Source organism: Mustelus asterias, chromosome 1 (genome assembly GCF_964213995.1).
Source record: "Mustelus asterias chromosome 1, sMusAst1.hap1.1, whole genome shotgun sequence".
NCBI classification, from domain to species: Eukaryota; Metazoa; Chordata; class Chondrichthyes; order Carcharhiniformes; family Triakidae; genus Mustelus; species Mustelus asterias.
Window position 1 is genome coordinate 12,674,233 of NC_135801.1, and position 23,744 is coordinate 12,697,976.

The 23,744-nt window shown below is 44.5% G+C and overlaps 1 protein-coding gene across 1 annotated transcript; it reads left to right on the forward strand.

The window, feature by feature from the left end:
* sgms2a (sphingomyelin synthase 2a) lies at positions 1-22,281 on the forward strand. Its single transcript, XM_078209394.1, has 5 exons — positions 1-568; positions 10,663-10,780; positions 12,523-12,676; positions 16,391-16,557; positions 18,989-22,281. Exons 1-5 carry the CDS (start codon positions 135-137, stop codon positions 19,166-19,168), a joined length of 1,053 nt encoding a protein of 350 aa, XP_078065520.1. The 5' UTR covers positions 1-134; the 3' UTR covers positions 19,169-22,281.
* Positions 22,282-23,744: the final 1,463 nt, after the last annotated feature.

Consider the following 23,744-nt stretch of genomic DNA (forward strand, 5'->3'; position numbering starts at 1 on the left):
GAACCGCACTTGCACTACAATGTTCTGCTGAAACTTTTCTTCATTTAGACAAGAATAAGAACTTGTAACAATTGTGGTAATTTTGCATGGTTTCCATGTTTTTATAATTTTGACTGTCAGACGTACAGACATTGATGGAAGTAATTGAGATATTACAGTTTGAAGAACAGGCAGACAATCAGCAGAACATGCCTTCCAGTGGTCATGGCAGGTCCACCTTACCCTCTGTCGGCAATGAGGGTGTCAAGTCGAGTAGTTTACAAAATGGCATCAGGAAGAGCCCAAAGGAGTTCATTCAAATTTCCCTACCAGATACAACCAGTAAGTTTCCAATGGAGTGGTGGAAGACTGGTGTCGCCTTTATTTACGCACTGTTCAACTTAATTATGACGAGTGTTATGATCACTGTTGTGCATGAAAGAGTACCGCCCAAAGAGAAGAATCCTCCACTACCTGATACCTTCTTTGACTATGTGGACCGTGTTGAGTGGGCTTTCAAGATCTCGGAGGTCAATGGTCTGATCCTTGTTGGCCTCTGGACAATCCAATGGCTGCTCCTTCGATACCGGTGAGTGACTCCTTGGCATGTAATTCATTGTCCGATTGGCATTGACCTCATAAGACATGAATGCTTTCAACAGCTGGGAAACCTGTCAAGTACAGGAAACAGCAGGGTGGCACAGTGGTTAGCACTGCTGCCTCACAGCGCCAGGGACCCGGGTTCAATTCCGGCCTTGGGTGACTGTCTGTCTGTGTGGAGTTGCACGTTCTCCCCGTCTCTGCGTGGGTTTCCTCCAGGTGCCCTGGTTTCCTCTCACACTCCAAAGATATGCAGTTTAGCTGGATTGGCCATGCTAAATTGCCCCTTAGTGTCCCAAGATGTATAGCTTAGATGGGTTAACCATGGTAATTGTGTGGAGTTATGGATATAGGGTGGGGGAAAGGGCCTGGGTAAGATGCTCTGTCAGAGAGTTGGTGCAGTCTCGATGGGCCAAATGACCTCCATCTGCACTGTAGGGATTCTACGATTCTAAATGTATTGTTCTGGAAAGTTCCTTATGATATTGAGGAACATAAAACTATTTCATGGTCTGGAAAGATATTTCTCATTGTAGTTTAGTTGTTTGATTGGAACTGAATGGGAATATAGGGTGTTGGGGATATTGGTTAGTAACTGTCCTTTCAGCTCTGGCACTCCCAAGTTTGAACTTGGGTCAGGTGGCCTGGATGCAAGTATCTCATCTTTGCTGATAACAATGATGTTCCAAGCAATATGTCCCTGATATCTGATGCAGGTACATAGGATAAAATTTATGGGGAACCCTGAGGCCTTAGAAACGTAGGCCTCCAGTATGTAAACCCAAGCAAGGGACAGTTGTATAACTAGGGCCTTCCTCTGAAATAGACCTTGAGTACATCATTGAAATCCAGCAGAGAGAGCTTCATTTTGCATCCAGCTGCTCAGCCGCCAACTCGAGTTCTTATCTCGAGATTGGCAAAAGAGTTCCACTTCCCAACACTTTGATCTTTCAGCTGGGTGAGCATGGGAGTTGCCGTAAATGGTTTTCAGGAGTGGGGGCAGAAAAGGCCTTCCCTCATCACATTGTGTGTGTCCCCACCCAAAATTCCCTCCAATTCCTGTTTGCTGTGCCCAGCCAGCTTATTCCACTGTACAATCCCTTTACGATGCACGTGTGTCCGCTAACAGAAACATAGCTCGCATGCTGCATGTTCCCAATTTCCAAACTGAGCTTTCCAAAGGCCCTTTGTGGCTGTTTGCTATTCTGAGATTCTCAATGTGCTCACTCACTATTTCTGTTGCTGCGTTAATAAAGCAACTTACTGCCCTTTCAAGGACCTTAGTCTGCTTAAATTGACTGATGTAATTTTCTACCATATAATGATGACTGATTTCAGAAATACATCCTTGGCTAAAAAGCACTTTGAGACATAGTCCTACAACTATGAAAGATGCTACATAAATTCAAGTCCTTCTTTTCTGCAACTTTAGTATGGCTTATCTTTGCATAGTTGACACTCTGAAAGTTGGTATAGGGCAGGCCAGTGTTTGCAAGCAGTCCCAGGCGTGTAGTCAAATTTTGAGAAGCCGTCCCCTCAATAAAGAGAATGTTGATTGCCACCAGGAAGGTGTGGTGATTATTCCTTTAAGGGCAACAGAGCAGAAGAGAGTCAACTGGCTTGAGGGACCAATCGAGAATGGCGGGGGAGTTTTCCCATCCTACCCGCCAAGGGAATCATAGCGGGTGGGGTGCGAACCACACGAAGGTCCGTTGACATCGGGTGGGATTTTACGGTTTTGGGGTGAGCGCAGTCTGAAAATCCCACCGTAAGAGTGGGTAATCACCCCAAGGGAGTCCTATCTGGGGCAGAAGACATCTAGAAAGTATGTCGGGGTAGGGAGTGGTTAGGGGGTAGGTGGTCTGCTAGCCTCTTTAAAGCTTTTCCTTGTTAATAAATACCTTTTGTGTTCCTGCTGAAGTCTGAGAGTGTGCATCATTCCAGAAGGAAAGGACTTGCATTTATGTAACGCCGTGCTGACCTCGGGACTTCTTAGAAAGTGCTTTGCAGCCAATTAAATCCTTTATGAAGTGGAATCAAAGTAGGAAATATGGCAGCCAATTTGTGCACAGGCACCTCCTACAGACAGCAATGTTTTACATAGAAACATAGAAAATAGGAGCAGGAGGAGGCCATTCGGCCCTTCAAGCCTGCTCTGCCATTCATTATGATTGTGGCCAATCATCCAACTCAATAGCCTGATCCCGCCTTCCCCTTTTGATGTTTGTTGTAAAGATTGACTAAGACATAGGAAGAATTCTCCAGCTGCTTTTCGAATGGTGCCATGGCCTTGGGTTTAACATCTCATTTGAATGACAGGAGATCATAGAATCATACAATCCCTCCAGTACAGAAGGAGGCCATTTGGCCCATCAAGTCTGTACCAACCACAATCCCACCCAGGCCCTATTCCTGTAACCCTACACATTTGTCCTGCTAATCCCCTGACACTAAAGGACAATTTAGCATGGTCAATCAACCTAACCCGCACATCTTTTGGACTCTGGGAGGAAACCAGAGCATTCAGAAGAAACCCAAGTAGACTCCACACAGACAGTGACCGAGGCCGGAATTGAGCCTGGGTCCCTGGCAGTGTGAGGCAACAGTGCTAACAACTGTGCCACCGTGCCGCCCCTTATCTGACAGTGTTGCACTCTCCTTCAGCTCCCTGGGCTTGCACAATGTCTTCAATCTCCAGAATGAGTCTTGAACCTGTGACCTCTGTGCCCAGGGTGACTGCTGTCACTGAGCCAAGGTTGTGGTGGAGTAAAAACCAAAATTCCTCCTAGAATGTACGACCAGAGGGCAAAGTAAACTTAGGAGAGGACGGGGGAAAACAAACTCTTTTAATTTGTTCAGCACACCGAGTAAGAGAAACCAAATCTCTGTTAATTTAAAAAAGATAGGTAGCAGGGGGAAAGATGCATTCGAGTGGGAGTTTGTTACGATCAACGGGAACCATTCTTTTGGATATCATCCAGCAGATCAATGGACTCAACACATCTGGAGATGACCTCTGGAATCAGAGAAAATCAGTCAAGACACAAACTCTCAACATCTTGTGATCTGTTAGCTGGGCTGAAACCCTCTGTGAGATACCCCAGTATTTTATTTAATAATTTCACAAAACGTTCTTGAACCTTTCCGTCCCTATTCTCCCCTTCTGAAGCTGTATGAATATCCCCCCACCCCAGTCCACCCCACCCCCTGCACTTGGCCCAGGTGACTGTTTTTGAGCCGAGTCTCTGCAACTGTGCCTGGTTGTAACAACATTGTAAACAGTTTCATAGAATTATAGAATCCCTACAGTGCTGAAGGAGACAATTTGGCTCACTGAGCCTGCACCCACAACAATCCCAAGCAGACCCTATCCCCGTAACCCACATGTTTACCCTGGCTAGTCCCCCTTACACTAAGGGGCAATTTAGCACGGCCAATCCACCTAACCCGCACATCTTTGGACTGTGGGAGGAAACCGAGCACCTGGAGGAAACCCACGTAGACACGCAGAGAACATGCAAACTCCACACTGACAGTCACCCAAACTGGGAATCGAACCCAGGTCCCTGGCTCTGTGAGGCAGCAGTGCTAACCACTGTGCCACCCTGCTTGACCCAGAGGACAAACAGATGGAGAAACAAGGACGTCTTTGTCAAAATGCCCGTGATATGTAGGGACGATAGGGCTGCTATAGCCTAGTTACCAACCAGTAAAGGATATTGACTGAAAAAAAGCCTAGCACATCTTACATGAGATTCCATTGACAGAGCATTGGCGATGGCTTGTCATAGCACAGACAGTAATTATCTCCAACAATCCTTTACTTGGATAGCATCAGATTGGGGCCAAAATTGTTGGGTTCTTTAGCACTGCCGTTCAAAAGTAGCATATACTGTTGTTTCTATTCATTCATGGGATGTCAGTGCTGCTTACTGGGGCTGGAGTTTATTGTCCATCCCCTTGAACTGAGTGCATCACTTCAGAGGGCAGTTGAGAGTCAACCACATTTCTGTGGCTCTGGAGTCACATGTAGGCCAGGTCAGGTAAAGACGGCAGATTTATTTTCTTTTTAAAAGGACGTTAAGTGAACCAGCATCTGTTCAGAGTGAAACCGAGTTAACGTTTCAGTCGATGACCCTTTCATCGGAGCTCCGTTTTTAGATGTCAGTGAAGGAATAAATATTGATCCAGGGAAACGTGAACTCCCTGCCTGTTCTTTGAGTAGTGCCACGTGAACTTTCATGTCCATCTGAGAGATTAAGCTCTGTTTAATGCCTCATCCAAAAGATGGCATCTCCAATAGTGCAGTACTGTCTTAATACTACAACGTTAACCTGGATTAGCTGCTCAAATCTCTGGAGTTAAGCTTGAACCAATAAGTGTCTGCCTGTGAGGCAAGAATGTTACCTCAGAACCAAGGTACATGTTGGGGCCTGTAATGTTGACTTGTGCTATAAGAATGACATAATCTGCTTAATCATTTTTAGAAACCTTTCAGGAAGCTTAAATTTTCAAACGACAGGAAATGAAAGCACTGGCAGATGAGGTGTTTTGAATCACAGAACCTTTATGGTACAGAAAGAGGCTGTCGAGCCTGGCTATCTGAAAGAGCAATTCTACTCGGTCCCACTCCCCTGCCTTGTTCCTGTAACCTGACACATTCTCTCTCTGCGCATAGCAATCTAATTCCCCGTTTGAGCACCTCGATCAAACCTGCCTCCGCCACCCATCTGGGGAAGTTCGATCCAGACTCCAACCACCCTCTGGGTGAAAAATCTTTTCCTCCCATTTTCCTCCAATTTTGAATGCAGTTGGATTGAAATGGAGCAGGCTTTTCAACCCCTTTTGAGCCCCTCTCCCTGACTGATCTGAACGGAACCCCATCTACTTGCCTTTGCTCCATATCCCTTGAATATCTGAACAATTGAACGGTCTCAGTCATGAACAGTTCAGGTTATTCAGAATCCAAAGCCTTCTGCGGGAGAGAGTTCAAGACTTCCACCACCTTTCTACAGGGAAAAATGCATCACTCCTGCCTCTAATATTAAGATTGTGCCATTTTTTTTGTGACCTGCCAGAAAAAATAGGTTCTCTCAATCAAACTCACCAAATGCCTTTATCATTTTAATCTTGTACCTCAATCTTGTAAGAAGGGAATACAAGGTCAGTTTCTATGCCACCCGTGCTCAAAAAGAAACCTTTAAATGTTGGAATTCTCCCAGTCAACCTGCGCTGGTCAAAGTCACAACGCGAGTGCTGCAGTGTCCGATATTGTACACCATTCTGTTATGTGTGTGTAACCACAGGGAACAAAAGACACATACACACTAAAAGAAATTGCTTTCATGTAGTGGCTTTGTTTAAACTATCTTGACAGTTTGGAACATCTTCAGAGAACAGTGAAGTTTAAAGAGCCCGATAACTGGCAAAACAATACAGTCTAATTGAATCTTTGAAACCATCTGCTGGTCAGAACAGTCACTGGAGAGAGGGAGTGCTGAAGGTGGCACAGTGGTTAGCATTGCTGCCTCACAGCGTCAGGGACCCAGGTTCAATTCCCAGCTTGGGTCTGTGTGGAGTTTGCACGTTCTCCCCGTGTCTGTATGGATTTCCTCTGGGTGCTCCGGTTTCCTCCCACACTCCAAAGATATGTAGGTTGGGTGGATTAGCCATGGTAAATGTGTGGTGTTGCAGGGTGGGCCTGGGTAAGGTGCTGTTTTGGAGAGTCGGTGCAGACGCGATGGGCCAAATGGCATTTCTGCTCTGTAGGGATTCAATGGTTCTAGGAATCACTATAAATACTAACACACTCCACAAGAACCCCTGTAAGTATTGACACACCGCACAGGAAACTCCTGTAGATAACTAGCATGTTGTTCACATGCCCACAGTAAATACTGACACCCTCTTTAGTGAGTGGACGCACACCCTTGCGTTCCCTGTCAATCTGGCGATTTTCGAAAGCACAAAGTTCAGTCTCAAAAGTCCTGCCGAGGAAAGCAATGAAACTGCAGAAACACCACCCATTCAATTGGTGACATATTCCTAAGGGATTGCCTGCAAATACTGAAATGCTCTCGGGAATTCCCATGTTAATTCTGAAATATTCCCTGGATCCCTCCTGTCAATTCTGTGCTTGTAACGTGAGTGGGAAGAACACATCATTCACCACATCTTCCCTGTAATGTTGTGCCCAGATTGTACACATTGTTCTGGCTGTGATCCACCCTGTGTTTTATACAGCTCTAATATAACCTGCCTGCTCTTATATTCTGTGCATGAAATAAGAAAGGAAAATAACTCATATACCTTCTAACCACTTTACCTCACCTACCTTGCAGACACCCCATTTACCCCCTATTCCTAAACTTCTCCGTCTCCCACCATCTATTTTGTCACCCCTAGCCTTGTTTGCCCTCCCCAGGTCCATTATCTTCCCTCAGTCCCTCTCCCTCCATCGTACATGTTGCCCTTTGCAGTGAGCTGCTGCATCCCTGCATCGTGGCTGTCATCAAACCTCTTCTGCCTCACTGAGTGCCTCTTGCAGCTTTTATCAGTGGAGTCTGCAGAAGGAAGCACTCACACCACTCAATCCGTCTATAAATCTGTGGTCCTGGGCCAACCAGCTGTGACATCTGCGACTGGCACAACACAGATGGATTGCTGACTGATATCACGCTCACACCTACAACTTTCCCTCCTGGACATCCACAGCAACCTGGGTGGTTGAGCTAAAGTAGAAGTCCCTGCCTCTGTGGAGAGGTAACCTCATTGAAACCTGCAAAATTCTGAGGGGATTGGATAGGGTAAACCCTGAGAGATTGTTTCCGCTGGTCAGGGAATCTAAGACATGGTGGTGCAGTTGCAGGATAAGGGGCCAATTGTTTAGGACTGAGATGAGGGGAAATTACTTCACTCAAAGGGTTGTGAATCTTTGAAATTCTCCACTCCAGAGGCTTGTGGATGCTGCACTGTTGAATATATTTGAGGCTGGGACGGACAGATTTCTGGTCTCGGGGAGTTGAGGGATCTGGGCAGTAGGTGGGTCTGTTGAAGCCAGGTCAATGGGCCCTGTGGCCGACTCCAGTTCGCATTCCTTGTGTTTGTTTTTGCACTGCCATTAGAGAGTGCCCTTGCTGACTCTGTGGCTGCCCCTATGATCATGTGGAATGCCAGCCTGACCCTGCACACTTTGGGATGTGCTGGGGCGCCAATGCCTTTGGCAAGGTGTGTGTGGTGGGGAGAACAGCAGCAAATGGGAGAGGGAGGGAGAGCTATACACAGATGTGTGTGCGTGCGCGTGTATGTGTGTGTGGCAGGGGGGATGTTAGGGGGAACAAGGCCTTCAATACCTGGGGAAGCAACCACAGATGTGCCTGATGTCTGCCCATAATGGTTGCTGAAGCCATTTGGGATCAGGCAATGCCTTTGCACACCTACTGGACTTGAGCACTTGCACGCTACCTACCCTGTCCTAGAGTCACCAATCCTACCCAATTTCCTGTCTTCAGCTCACTCCCCATAGCTTTGAACATCTGCCCAGTGTAATCCCTCTCCCATCCCTCCTCCACACTCCCTCCCTTCCCATACAATGCATTGTCCCACCAAGTCTAATTCCCCTCTTCCTATTTGATACAGTGTAATCCCACACTCCCACTCAATCGTCTCTCATCCCTCTGTGTCCCATCCGACCATCTAGTATGGGTTAACAGAACTAGCAGGCTGATTCTCCAATCTGATTGATCATGTGTCACCGGCACACTCGTGCCAGTCGGGCAATCGAGCTGTTAACTGGGGCGGGAGGGGATCTTCCAGCAGAGTCTTGGGGTGTCTTCTGACACAGGAATGTTTGGTTTCTGTGAACTGCAAGACTCATCGCTACACATACAATGTGACAGCGGTTTGCAACTTTCATCTGCAAATGGAAAGTGGCACTGGGCCCATTGTTAATTGAGACAAGATCTTGTGGGATATTGGGAACAGGCAGGCACATGGAGACATGTCACAGATCAGCTCCGCTCTTGAATAGTATGAAAGGCTTTGGGGCTATTATTTCCCCTCCTGTGCTCCCACGGTTCCACTGAAGCTGCCCCCACGGTATCCCTGGCTCCAAGATGATGCAAGTTCTTGGGGCAATCTATGATTATCGTCAACTTCAGACTGCTGCTCTCGAGATGAATCACATTTCACACAGTTACCACAGGAACAACCACTTAACAAAGGGCAACTTCAGATAACATCACTCTGGAGCCAATACTCCAACCACAACTCCCATCCGACCCGCCCCTCCCGCCGCCCATCCACTTCCTCCCCATCCCAGGATCTCAGCAAAACTGAGTACAGCCAGAAAGTCTCTCTTTTTAGTCTCTCTCTCTCTACAACTAAAGAACTGCTGAGTTTTGAAATTCATGCATGATCCTTCTGATGTCACTGTGGGGGGTGGCCCTTGGTTGCACATGCACGTGACATCACAGTGCCAGAACATAATGACGTCAGAACATTTGAATATGCTCGATGCATACACAGTAGACTAGGCTCAGTTGAGAGACATCATGGAATTTCTGTGCATGTGTGAACCAATGCTGCTGGAATATCTAAAGCCACGTGGCAAGTAACACTTTTATAGCAGGCAATGACCGCCTCCAACAGGAGAGAATCCAATCATCACCCCTTGACATTCAATGGCATTACCATCACTGAATCCCCCACTATCAACATCCTAAGGGTTACGCTTGACCAGAAACTGAACTGGACTAGCCATATAAATACTGTGGCTACAAGAGCAGGTCAGATGCTGGGAATCCTGCGGCAAGTAACTCCCCACATGACTCCCCTATCTTGTCCATCATCTGCAAAGTACAAGTCAGGAGTGTAATGGAATACCCTCCACTTGCCTGGATGAGTTCAGCTCCAACAACACTCAAGAACCTCAACACCATCCAGTTCAAAGCAGCCTGCTTGATTGGCACCCCATCCAGCACCTTAAAGACATTCAATTCCTCCACTACTGATGCACAGTGGCAACAGCGTGTATCATCTACAAAATGCACTGCAACAACTCACCAAGGCTCCTTCAACAGCGTCTTCCAAACCCACGGCCTCTATCAACTCAAAGAGCAGGGCAGCAGGCACAGTAGATGGAAACACCAACACATACAAGTTCACCTCCAAGCCACTCACCATCCTGGCTTGGAAATATATCGCTGTCTCTTCACTGTCACTGGGTCAAAATCCTGGAACTCCCTCCCTAACAGCACTGTGGGTGTACCTACACTACATGGACTGCAACAGTTCAAGGAAGTGGTTCACCACCATCTTCTTGAGGAAAATTTGGGCGTCGACAATAAATGCTGGCCTAGCCAGCGACCCAACTCTCCCCACGCCTTATGAAAGAATAAAAAAACTCGACCACTGCTAACCTTCAGATCTTAACTCAGACAGTTAAGAATTGTCCACTCAGATATTGAAATCTGCTTTCCATTGGGTGCCCAAAATGAATATGCCAAGAGGAAGGACGTTTCAAGCAGGGTGGCATGATGGCACAGTGGTTAGCACTGCTGCCTCTCAGCGCCAGAGACCTGGGTTCAATTCCAGCCATGGGTGACTGTTTTGCACATTCTCCCCGTCTCTGCGTGGGTTTCCTCCGGGTGCTCCGGTTTCCCCCCTCAGTCCAAGGATGCGCGGGTTAGGTTGATTGGCCATGATATATTGCTCTTTAGTGTCAAGGGGATTCGGACTGTAAATATGAGGGGTTACAGGGATGGGACCTGGGTGGGATTGTTGTCGGTGCAGGCTCAATGGGCCAAATGGCCTCCTCCTGCACTGTAGATTCTGTGATTTTAAGCACCCAGGAGAGACATTTGAGGTTCGGTGGAATCAGGGTATAAACACTCGGAAGAATTGGTATTGATTCATTTTGCCATTTTTACCATAAACTGGTGCTAACTCAGAAGCTTCTGGAATTGGAAGCCATGATCCGATCACATGGTGCATGTTTTCTTTTTATAATATTGTTTCTCTGTGGTACAGTAGTGAGGTCTCTATAGGTAAACACTGAACTTGCAGCTTTTCTTTCCATTGCAGGTCGATCGTGGGACGCAGGTTTTTCTTCATAATGGGAACTCTGTACCTTTACAGGTGTATCACCATGTATGTCACCACTTTACCAGTGCCTGGCATGCACTTTCAATGCGCACCAAAGGTAAGACCCTCACTTTATAATGTGTTGCTCTGCATTGGGTCATTTTATTTTCAGTGATCAAGGGCGATATCGGTATGGCAGTGGATCGGTATGTTGAGAGGCAAAATCAAAACAGACTGGGAGACAATCCCAGGTTTGTGCTGATTTAGCTGATCTCAGTTGTGGGTGTTATAAAGTATAAAAAGTTTATTTATTAGTCACAAGTAGGCTTCCATTAACACTGCAATGAAGTTACTGTGAAAATCCCCAAGCCACCACATTCCGGCACCATTTCGGATACACTGAGAGAGAATTTAGCACAGCCAATGCACCTAACCAGCACGTCTTAAACCGGAGCACCCAGGGGAAACCCATGCAGACACGGGGAGAACCTGCAGACTTTGCGCAGACAGTGGCCCAAGCCGGGAATCGAACCCAGGTCCCTGGCACTATGAGGCAGCAGAGCTAACCACTGTGCCACCGGGTGTTGAGTATGGGGGTGAAATGGGGGATGCATAATTAGCTTCACTGTATTGGTTCAGTGAAAGGGACATCACATTTCACGCCTTTGGTGCTGTCCAACAACCCCCTTGGTGTTTTAAACTTCCGTTGCCTGCTGTGTGCAATTTCAAAGATATTTACAGCAAAATTGTTTTCCTTCTGAGTATTGGTGATGCTTTTCAAACATTCAAATGGGGCGAGGAGAATACAACAATGCTTGAGAGTGGCAGAGGGAGAAGGTCATTGGGAGTTGGGCAAAATTTATAAAGGGTTTTGTGCAGAAAGAAAAGTGAAAATAACTTCTCCATGTTTCTGACAAAATTGGAAATTTAACATCAATTGACTGATATCGAAACATTCCTAAAAAAACAGATTAAAGGAATAATTTCTTCGGGTGAAACCCAACCTCACAGAAATGTTGTAGTCAATCTTCAACCCAATGCTCCATAAGTGTCACCCCCTACTGGGAGCACAGGATCACGGAAACTTCCCTTAGGCATTGTCATAAAGTCATAGAATCCCTCCAGTGTAGAAGGAGGCCATTTGGCCCATCGAGTCTGCACTGACTCTCTGATTACCCAGGCCCTCTCCCCACCCTATTCCTCAAACCCCACACACTTACCCTGGCTAATCCATCTAACCTACACATCTTTGGACTCAGAGAGGAAACCAGAACAGCCAGAGGAAACCCAAAGAAACACGGGGAGAACATTCAAACTCCACACAGACAGTGACCCAAGGCCAGAATCGAACTGGGTCCCTGGCGCTATGAGGCAACAGTGTAGTCACTGAGCCACCGTGTCCCCCTAAATTGTTGTAATATTTCATTAAGTTTGGTTATCATAGCCTTAAATCTATGAAGCTATTTATCCTGCCACTACATTATATTTGTTTGAAGTCTATGTTTATATTTGAGGCAAGTTAACTATGCAAGCAATTCTAGAGATCGTGCTAAGGATTCATCAGAAGAAGGTCAAATTGAATTCTATTGTATAAGCCGGTTATACAATTGGTTTCCACTTGGGTCTTTTGAAAGAAATTATTTTTGGTATGCAAGTGCCATTAAACAGAAAAGCACATGTTTGCTTGCTTGCAAAGGCACGGAAAGGATTGGTATCAGTTACATTCGTGTATCTTCCAAATTGATTTTTTGGTGGAGCCATGGCGGGTGGGTAATGTCTGGGCTAGATGTGGTGTGAACTGCACTGGGTTTCTCACGTTGTTGGCCTTCTATTTCTCATCCTGGTTTTCTTCTCTTCCAGCTGTATGGGGACTCCCAGGCCAAGCTGCAGAGGATCTTAAAGCTGATATCTGGCGGAGGGCTTTCGATTACTGGCTCCCATATCATGTGCGGAGACTTTCTGTACAGTGGTCACACTGTCATGCTGACTATCACCTACTTGTTTATCAAAGAATGTAAGTGGTTGCTTTTATGTTGGTGTGGGAGTTGTTAATGACTTTCGTCGGGCTAGTGCGAGGGAGTAGGAGCTATGGAGTTCTGATAGACTGTCCCGTGCTGACCCAATGCCGTTGTATTTTAGATACTGCTGTGATATCACATATTTCTGTTTTATTTAATGGTGCCCAATTTTGTTTCTTAGGCTCTGAGCATTAATAGGCACTTTTTCTATTTGGATTTCCTTTACATGCAGTCCTTCTTAAATCCATTGCGTGCTTTTAATCTTCACCTTTTAACTGCTCTGTATCACTCATTTTCAATTTTTAGGGTAGAATTTTATGGCCCTGTTGTGCTGGGTGTGGGGCCATAAAATGCATTTTTTTAAATTCACTTGTGAGGCATGGGCCTGCCAGCATTTATTGCCCATCCCTAGTTGCCCTTGTTCAGAGGACAGTTGAGAGTCAACCACATTGCTGTGGCTCTGGAGTCACATGTAGGCCAGATCAGGTAAGGCTGGCAGATTTCCTTCCCTGAAGGACATTACTGAATCAGATTGGGTTTTTCCGCCAATCGACAATGGTTTCATCGTCATCAGTAGATTCTTAATTCCAGATATTTTTTATTGAATTCAAGTTCCACCAACTGCCATGACAGGATTCGAACCCAGGTCCCCAGAACATTAGCCGAGTTCTTGGATTAATAGTCTAGCGATAATACCATGAGGCCATCACCTCCCCATCAGCGGGCCATTCAAAACTCCCTTGACTGTAAAATCCCACTGGTGCAAAATTCTACCCTAGCAGCCTGAAGTATTCTCTTGCTTTCTCCCTGCCTCAAGAATATTAGTTTAAAGGCCCCTTGGCTCCAGTTAATCTCCCCAGAAGGATATTGGTTCCAGCTGTACTCGGAGAGAGGCCATCCTGTTGGCACAACTCCTCTGACTCCAGAGCCTGTTGCGATCCTCCAGGAATCCGAACCCTTCCATCTCATTCCATAGGTAACCAGGAATGCTTTCCCAGAACTGGTTCGGATTTAGAAGAACAGAACAGGACCTGACTGTGCTATTGGGATGTGGCCGCTCACATTCAAATGTCTATACAAACCATTGTTCCTTTCTTGAAGTCCCCAAGCCAACTCTGACCTAGATATGGTGGTGAATAATCACCTGATGCATTGGTCGTATCGTTTCAAGCAGGCTTCATCCTGTTATGTGTATTTTTTTGCAGGCTTTCTCTGGGTCCAATTACAAGAAAAGCTGTGTTTTTCTTTCGTAGCTGTGAGCATCAGGGTTCTTTGCAGTCAGTTACATAACATAAAAGAGTTCATTCAGTCCTTTTGGAGTTGCAATGCCAAGATTTTCTGTATGACTTACCCCAGGCTATATTTCCAGAGCCTATTATGTTTCCCAGATGATATTTGCACCACTCCCAATCGTACATAGACAGTTGTAATTAAGCTCGAAGAGCAGAGCCTGATCAATTTGTTGTGCGTTTAAACAATGGAATATTGCATTATCATTGTATTTAACCCAGGCTGAAGTCACTTGCATTTGCTCCTGAGTTAGACAAGATGCATGCAACTATTTAACACACCACTTGATTCTGCACAGCTAAATCAAAATTCACTGGAGCTGCTGTGAATTTATATTCTGGTTAGATGTGGCTTCATTTTAGTATCTTGAAATTTGTACCCAACATTTTAAACAAAAACATAGTAAATAGGAACAGGAGGAGGCCATTCGGCCCTTCGAGTCTGTTCCACCATTCATTATGATCATGGCTGATCATCCAACTCAACAGCCAGAATCACCTTTCCCCCATATCCTTTGATCCCATTCGCCCCAAGAGCTATATCTAACTCCTTGAAAACATTTTCACCATATTTTCAACTCTTCATGAAGATGCGGGACAAGATTGCAAAATTGCCAGCATCACACTTGACTATGTTGCCCAATTGGTACTGGGGAGGAGATCCCAAATGCAGTGTTCAGCGGAGGAGTGGTTAGAGGGGAGGGGGTGCAGAGAAGATTTATGTGGATTATACCAGAAATGTGTGGCTACACACACCAGGAAAGGATTGACAGGCTGGAGTTCTTTTCTCTTGAAACAAGAAAGAGTTCTTCAAAATGTGAGAAGTTGTGATAGAATGGATCATCCATTTTTAATCTATTCATGGGTTGTGGGTGTCGCTGGCTGGGCCAGTATTTATTGTCCATCCCTGAAGTTAATCACATTGCTGTGAGCCTGGAGTCACATGTAGGCCAGTCCAGGTAACGATGCAGAAGGACATTAGTGAACCATATGGATTTTTACCGATCATTTCATGGTCATCATTTAGACTTTCAACTCTAGATTTTTTATTGAATTCAATTTTCACCATCTGCCATGGTGGGATTTGAACCCTGGTCCCTAGAGCATTACGCAAAGTCTCTGGATTATTAGTCCAGCGACAATCCCACTACATCACTGCCTTCCCCACTCCACTGTTGTCGAGAAGAGTCTAACTAGAGGCTATCAACATAAGATCATCACCAAGACATCCAGTAGGGAATTCAGAAAAAACTTCTGTACCCAGGGAATTATAAGAATGTGGAAGTCACTATCACAGTGAATGGGTGAAGCAAATAGTATAGAGTCATTTAAGAAAAAAATGGACAAACATATGAGGGAGAAGAGGGTTAAGATAGTGCATTTAGATGAGAAAAGATGGGAGGAGGCTTAGTGGAGCATAAACACTTGATGAACTAGTTGGGTCAAATGGCCTTTTCCTGTGCCTTACATTCTATATAATTACTGAAACAAGGCGTGCAAATTATATTCAGTCCATGTTTATAAAATTATCCATTATGGCTCTATTTTTGCATCTATTATAAATTCCTGTGTCTAAAGTTAGAAGAGCTGTCTGTCTGTAAGTTACTATGCTCCAGTTACAATAATGGCACTGTGACGGGAAGTGGCTACATGTATAAGATTTTAACAATATAATTTATACGGGTGTGACCCATTATAAATGTGGATATGGAGAATAAGATAATGGAACAAATATTGACACAATGGGTGAAGTATTCTGGGCTGTTCCCGGATCTTTCTAGTCTTCCGTTCCTGTCGACAATGACCCTCTGCCGTGGGTTCCCTGGCGATGGAAGGTGCAAACAAGGGGAAGCTCCTTTGACAGCAGCGGGACCGGAAGATCTGCCACCACAAAACACGCCGCAGGGAGGGGGAGGGGACACGGAAAATTCTGCGCAATGGGTTTAATTTTAACCTAGCCTGACCAGCAGAAAACCGGCAGGATGAGAGCAAGGTGAACACTGGTTTCACATCCCACCCAATACATTCCCTGGCCACTTCCCTGTAGGACAAGATCGTGCAACACCAGATTTGTACACGATGCCATCCGCTTTCTGACAGGCAGCTTAGATGCAGATGTCAATCCTGTGCAGAATTACAATTACTTTTGTTTTTGAAATAATGTTTTAGACTTCTGCTTGTCATTCATAAGGTTGCCAGGAGGTATATTTTGATCTTCAATGCCTAGGTGATAATCGGGGGGAGTGGGTTTCAAGTCCTTTACAGAACTTGCCCAATTACAATGGAATAGAAATCGAGTGGGTTAAATTTAGGGTGAATAATTCACTTGGTCAGATAATCACTCAGACAGTGAAGGTGAAACTCTAGCCCGCTGAGTTTTTGTTAAATTAGTTAACACCCGGTGGCTTTATTTTTTCACAGATTCACCACGCAGGTTCTGGTGGTATCCGTGCATCTGTTGGATCCTCAGTACGGCTGGGATCGTGTGCATCCTGATAGCCCATGAGCATTACAGTGTGGATGTCTTAGTGGCCTATTATATTACAACGAGGCTCTTCTGGTGGTACCACACGATGGCCAATATTCCGGTGAGTTCCTTGTGGTGTGTGGAGAAGGAAACACATTTTGAAGGTTAGACTTGGACACCCAACTTGCAGCACAACAAGAAACAAATATACAAGCGGTTTTCTTTTTACCCACGTTTTTTGAGATGGCGCCAGAGCATGGTGACCACTTGTGAACTGTCCCCAGCATACCCTCTAATTCTATGTTTTTAAAACTGTACCCTAACTCTTCTAAACCCTCTAACAATTCTCTATTTCAATCCCTTACAAATTTGGTGACATTAAGTTGATCTTTCTCCACACCCTAGCTATGACTTAACATTACATTCTGCACCCTCTCCTTTTCTTCTCCCCTATCTACTCTATGAACGGTATGCTTTGTCTGTATAGCGCACAAGAAATACTTTTCAACTGTATATTAATACATGTGACGATAATAAATCAAATCAAAATCAAATTTAACTATTTACTTGATTATTTAAGTAACCATATTTCATGTATTAGTTCACACAATCTCATAAGAAACAGGAGTAGGTGCAGTCATTTGGTAGACCTTCAAGCCTGCTCCATCATTCAATAAGATCATAGCTGATCTTCCACCGCAACTCCACTTTCCAATGTTATCCCCATTTTGTTTGGTTCTCTTGGTGCTGCAAAAATCACATTATCTCTGTCCTGAATATGCTTTATGACAAAGCGGCCATGACTCTCTAGGCCAGAGAATTTCCAAGCTGGACAAACGTTGGTGATTTTAAACTTAAATTTTAAAATTTTCTTTTGTGTTTTTGGATCTTATTTCATGGCCCTGCCTCTCTCCATCTCCAGAATCTCTTGCGGTTTTACCTAAGCCCTCACCCTTACAACTCTGTGCCACACCGATGCTGACCTATTGACCATTTCCAAACGGTGATGCCGCAAGTGATGATTGGCGCATGTAGTTGCAGAGCCTGTGATGTCACTGCCAGTAACAGTGCAGCCCAAGCTCTGCTGGATAAAGATTACACTGTATTGAACCTGCAAACGATGCTATATCTTCTTCTCGTTTCCTCCCACAGTCCAAAAGATGTGCTGGTTAGGTTGAATGGCCATGCTCAATTGTTCCTTAATGTCAGAGGGATTAGCAGGGTAAATAAGTGGGGTTACAGTGATAGGGTCTGGGTGGAATTGTTGTTGGTGCTGGCTCAATGGGCCAAATGGCCTCCTTCTGCACTGCAGGGATTCTATTATATTTTTAAGCAGATTGAGTATGAGGTGATTGTTGCATGATGTTGTGATGGTTCCTGAAATAATTATTTCAAGATGTTACTGTAATACTCGAGACAGCAGTACTTTTCAGATCTGTAGGGAGACTGGCAGGTATTTTGACAATTTAGATGGCCAGTGTGTTGCTTTGCTCTACATCTAACCCCCTGTTGTATCTTTCCAGGGGAATGTGTATAGGTCGATGTGGAGGGTAATTTTCCCTGTACCTAACCGGTGCTATAAGTGCAAAAGAGAGGTGGCAAGAAAGTGCTTGAGCGAGAGGCAGCAAGTGTGAAGTGGTAAGGGTTCAGAAGAGGGATGGGGAGGCAGCAAGGACTGGGAGAAGGGGGGGTGGTGAGTAGGAGGCAATGAGTGAGGTAGGGAGGACTTGGACCAGTGGGGGACAGGATGGCGTAGGCACAAATCAGTATTGCCACCTGCTGTTGGGTGCACATCAATGCAGTCAGCAGTGGAAGAAACCCATTGTATTGTACAGAGGTCAGTGACCACAGTGGGTGCTGAGTGTGTAGATGCACTTGTTACTTCTTGCCATCAGAAGTTACCATATTCCCAACTTTAATTACATTGCCATTGTTGGCAGTGTCATCAGCTACCAAGGCCCAAGGTTCTGGAATTCCCTCCTTAAATCTCTTCATCATTCTTTCCTTTTTTAAGGTGCTTCTTAAAGCTTCCATCTTTGATGAGTTTTTGGTGAAATATCTCCATATGTGGCTCAGCGTCAAATTTTGTTTGACCTCATTTGAAAAGTTCCTGAGGATGTTTTATTACATAAGTGCAACTTGGCGTTGGAACAGTAGTAGTAGCAGTATTTTCTTTCCTCATCTCATTCCCAAATAGCTGACCACTACTTTGCATAAGGAAAACGTCCTCCCTGCCATCTACCCTGTCAAACCGCTGAAGAATTTTATTTGTTTCAATGAGGTCACCACTTCTTCTAAACCCTCTGAAATGTCAGCAAATATTTGTTTGTGAGCAGTAAAAGATGATTAACAATCTGGTAAGACAAGGTCATTGTGTCTTTAGATTATCCAGGTTAACTAGATTTAGTAGCCCAACCTATTTTATTTTGGGCAGATCTTGTTTATCTAGTAGGTTTCAAATCTCTGGGCCATTGTTGTATCTTTGTTCCCAGACATGCCATTAGATGTATAGTATGATATCTTTTCATATCAATTTTTGTTTCCCTCAACAGACCTTGAAAACTCCCTCACAGAGCAATCAGTTTTCCCAGGCCTGGTGGTTCCAGGTTTTCATCTTCTTCGAGAAGAATGTACGTACTACAGTTCCCTGCTCCTATGTGTGGCCACTCTCCTGGCTTCCAAGCTGCCTGAAGTCGCCGTGTTGGAAATACTCGAGGGTTCAAAAGTTGTGAAGAGGTGGCATGAGCCCAGGTGGTCCTCCATCTTTTCCTGCACAGCAGTCCAACAATAGAAAAATAATTATTTTTTTTATGGTTCACAGTCACTTCCATCGAATAAATGAATCGAGCACTTTTCTGGGTGACAGCTTGAACATAAGCCCGAGAAATTCAAGGACGTTGGGGAACAAATGCTTTGCAGACCCATTTGGTTCATTTTAATAACTGCAGCCTAAGTTTCAATTGCAATCACTTGAGTCATTCCTGAAGAGTTGGCTAAATGTATAAACAGTAAGTGAGGATCTCAGGTTAATTATCACTGGTGACCTAGGTAACAAGGATCTAAAGTCAGATTCTTTAAGAGTACAGTTCTACCAGATTTGAACATTTCACTTGAAGGAAGAGTTGGAAGGTCCAGGGAGGAGAACTAACTATCCTGCTGAGTACGTCCTAACCAATCTATGCAACTTAATATTTTTGCACACTATTTCAGATATAACTACAACTGTGAATTTGGAAATTTTAAAACCATCACCCCCGGAAACTGAGATACTGGGATGGAAACATGTAGCACATACCAAAAGAAGTTGACCAAAAACGTGTTTGAGGGTATCATTCAATGTTTGTGTCATTCTGAAAATCATTATCTAGAACTGAGCTCCTTGTAACGGGGCACAGTTCTAAAGACCCTCCTGCCCTTCTCCAAGTTCAGTGTGTAAGTGCAACACAAGGTGTGGTGCCGTGGTCTCCAGCTCAGTCTGTGCTTGAGTTAGATCATCTCAACAGGGACAGCAATTGGGAGACACCACAGTTGTCATCAGTGCTGCTGAATTCTGGCATTCCCTCTGCTGACTGCTGTGTGCAGCGACTCCGGGCATAAATGTGCACGGGTGAACATCGAGTGAAACTGGCAGCAAGCACAATTGTGATGCCCTTCGCTTTCAGGCACTGGGCACTGAAATAGACAGGTGAAAAGTTGCCACTTGGGTGAGCTGCTGGAGGACTGCTCGTTGAATGATGCCTCAACAAAGAAACAGAGCTTTCAGGAGGAAAGCAAATGAAAGGAGAAAGGGATGGCGGATTCCTGATGCAATATGCAGTTGTTTAATGGTGACTGATTTCAATCTGCTGGAAAATCTCAGCAGGCCTGACAGCTTCTGTGGAGAGGAAATAGAGCCAATGTTTTGAGTCTGGATGCCCTTCGTCAGAGTTGCTGAGATTTTCCAGCATTTTCTGTTATTGTTTCAGAATCCAGCATCCGCAGTACTTTGCCTTTAACTGATTTCAATCTGATTGTTTTGCAACAATTTAAAGCTGTATTTTCTTACAGATCAATGTTCTGATGGTGGCAAGGTTCAACAATACTCAAAACCCAGTAGGTATTATCCTGACAACAGTTGCACTGAGTTTAGTGGTGGAGTTTATTATCTAATGGCTGTAAAGACTCCAGTCAACTGAGCAGACTTAGTGATGTTAACATCTCAAATATTTTTGCTTTCCCGTCATCAATCATAAAAGTTTTATTTTACGTTAAAATTTAAATTGTTAGAATTTGTTTTTACCCAAAACTCTATCCAGAGTGAAGTGCATTTATGTACAATTATTTTTCATTTTAATAATGTCACAAGTAGGCTTACATTAACACTGCAATGAAGCTACTGTGAAAATCCCCTAGTTGCCACACTCCAACGCCTGTTCAGGTACACTGAGGGAGAAAAAAGCTCCCAAGCTACCATTAACCCACGCAGACATGGGAAGGACATCCAGACTCTGCATAGACAGTGACCCAAGCCAGGAATCAAACCCAGGTCCCTGGCGCTGTGATGTAGCAGTATTAACCACTGTGCCACTCACATGTTAGCAGGTGAGGTCAATCCTTAAGGAACAATTCCTGTATCCCAAGGCTTATTTGTGCTGAATGACTCAATCATGATGACAAAGCAGATTTTTGTACAGCATAAAACAAAAAGTTTTCTGTTGATAGCGTGGACAAGAGCAGCATCACATTTTTTGCAAGAGGAGTTGATGAATGGAGTTGCGTGTCCCTGGTATTGGAGAGGGAGTGGCTGCAGTTTCACAGAATGCATTTGGGTCTCTGCCCAGTCTCAGTTATTGCATACAGCTGCGTGCCTCTTTGCACTAAGAAAAGTAAAACTCTCCATCTGAAACTGGAGGTAGGATAACATTAGTGAGTCCATTTCATGTCTTTCTTTGTCTCTCCCTCTCTCTCTCTCTCACGGAGACCATGTCCACACACATCAGCACCACACTGTGATATTCTGGCTCAGGAGTTGTTTGAGCAACATTTAAAACAATCTTTCCAATCCGCCCTCCTCCACTTCTGGAGCCCGCTACATAGAAATCTCGCACTTTGGCGCACCTCAAAACTTGGCATCTGTGGAGGTGTGTTTAATTGCCCCAGAGTTGCTGAGTGTTAGAAAAGGGAGATATCTGTACATTCTTCAGTCTGGTATGTCTCGGTCAAACTTTGTTGAGTTGAACTTCTGATCAGTAGTAGCCTGGGAACAGGCGTTTTGTATTGAATGACCCTTTGTGTGCCATTGGGCTTTTGTGACATCAGAAAAGGGAAGAAATTATTATTTATATTTATCTGACTTTTATGAAAAAGCTCTCAGGCTACAACGAACCAGCACCCCTCAACTCTGCTCACTACCCAGCAATAGTTTAAACTATAGACACTCAACAGTACAGACATCTCCCTTTGGAACAGATAACATTACAGGGAAGTTGAATAGAGTATATTTCCTAATTCAGGGAATGCAGATCATTTTGGAGGCCTTTAAGACTTGATTTCTGTCCCCTGAAAGTTGCACCTTGCCATCATCTTACTTAAATACTGTTCTGAAAGTGTTTTCAAATCAAAGTTCAAAATGAAAGATGTTGAAGAAAATCTCCAGGGTTCATTGGGGATACAATCATTTGTATTTTTATTATTCAAAAATGCTGATTTCATATTTTGAAAAATGCCTTTTAATAATCTTATGCCTTGTATTTTATTCTTAATCTGTGTATATGTAGTTGTGATGTATTTCTGGGTACAGTTTGTCATTCAAAATGCTGTAATTATTGTGTACAATTAAAATGAAATATTTGATTGTATTAAAAAAAATGAATTATATGGCCCGTGTATTCCGTTTAAAGAAAAAATCTCAGTTTGAATTTTTGTCACTACGGTTTTCTCGCCTCTCTCAAAAGCTTTGTTTCCTTCTGGGGTTGAGTTGTGAGTCACTTGCAATATTTTGTCAGAGTTGTCTAGCCTGTTTTTTCTCCTCCTTTGTCAGTTCGGACAGTGAATTGGCATGCTGTTTTCCATGGAGTGCGTCACTGTCAAGATCAGTGTGAACCCAGCCCAGTGCTAACATACACACACTGTCTAATGTTGCTGAGCAGATAACCTTTGGGCTCCATGGCTGTGATATCTCCACGCAGACTGTGGATCAAACCTTGAAAGGTCCTGGTTCTCTGTGGTTTAATGGTGTAGCCATTACTAACATTGGATGTGATTTTCATCAATGTTTGTGGGCCTTTTCATTCATTACCTCATTAATTGATTCATGTGTGGAAATCCATCATGATCTTTGAGTCTCCAATCAATCCACACAGGTAAAGTTTCCGTTTGACTAAATACACATCCCCAATAAACCAAATAAATTAAATCAAATTAACAAGGGGACAAATTAAAAGGGGCATCTCCCAGAAGGAAGGGAACTGCCCAAAACAAAAGACAAAGTACAAAGGAAACTTAAAATATCAAATCAAAATGTGATTAAAGGGTTCAATAATGCACCCCAGTCCCTGCGTTGCCCAGCAAGCATATAAGGTGTTAACAGTACCCTTGGACACCGCATGCTCCCTCTCCAGGGACACCCGGCCCTGAATATAGCCGTGGTAGAGGGGTGGGCAGGCAGTCGGGTCGGAGAGTCAAACCTCCAAGTCAGACTTATTATTTGAGCCCATCAGCTTCACGGAACTTCAATCACTACTGATTGGGCAAACAGCATCACTTATTAACAGGACCCCCTTGGGGAGATATTCTGCTTGCTTGGAGCTCTATTGTATCCCATTCGGCCTTATGAAACCTTCTGCCTTATATGCCCACTGGGCACCGCTGGGACTGGGGGGCATTATTGACCCCTTTAATCACATTTTGATTTGATATTTTAAGTTTCCTTTTCACTTTGTCTTGTGTTTTGGGCGGTCCCCTTCCCTCTGGGAGATGCCCCTTTTAATGAGTCCCCCTGTTAATTTGATATAATTTATTTGGTTGGCCAAAAAGATTGGTTTGACCAGTTCTGATTTTCCACTGTTCAACCTTGGAGTGAACAACAACCTGCTTCCTTCCCCTGCAGGTGGTAGAGGATTAAACAAATCTGAGCCTATCAGGAAATTGGTCCCAAGCCACTGACTTTAGACTTTTACTACGGCAGGACAATGGTGTGGACAGTTTTAACGGTGGCTGCCCAGATTTCTGGACAATTTCGGGAGAAGGCAGGTGGCCTAACTGCATTCCTTATGTGCACCCCCCCCCCCCTTTCCAAACACGAACAAAGAACAGTACAGCACAGGAAAC

Excerpts from the sequence above, each read along its gene's own strand:
- sgms2a (XM_078209394.1), top strand. The coding sequence starts at position 135 with ATGGAAGTAATTGAGATATTACAGTTTGAAGAACAGGCAGACAATCAG. Across the intron at positions 10,781-12,522 it reads ACTTTCAATGCGCACCAAAG|CTGTATGGGGACTCCCAGGC; the intron begins GTAAGACCCTCA and ends CTTCTCTTCCAG. Across the intron at positions 12,677-16,390 it reads CTACTTGTTTATCAAAGAAT|ATTCACCACGCAGGTTCTGG; the intron begins GTAAGTGGTTGC and ends ATTTTTTCACAG.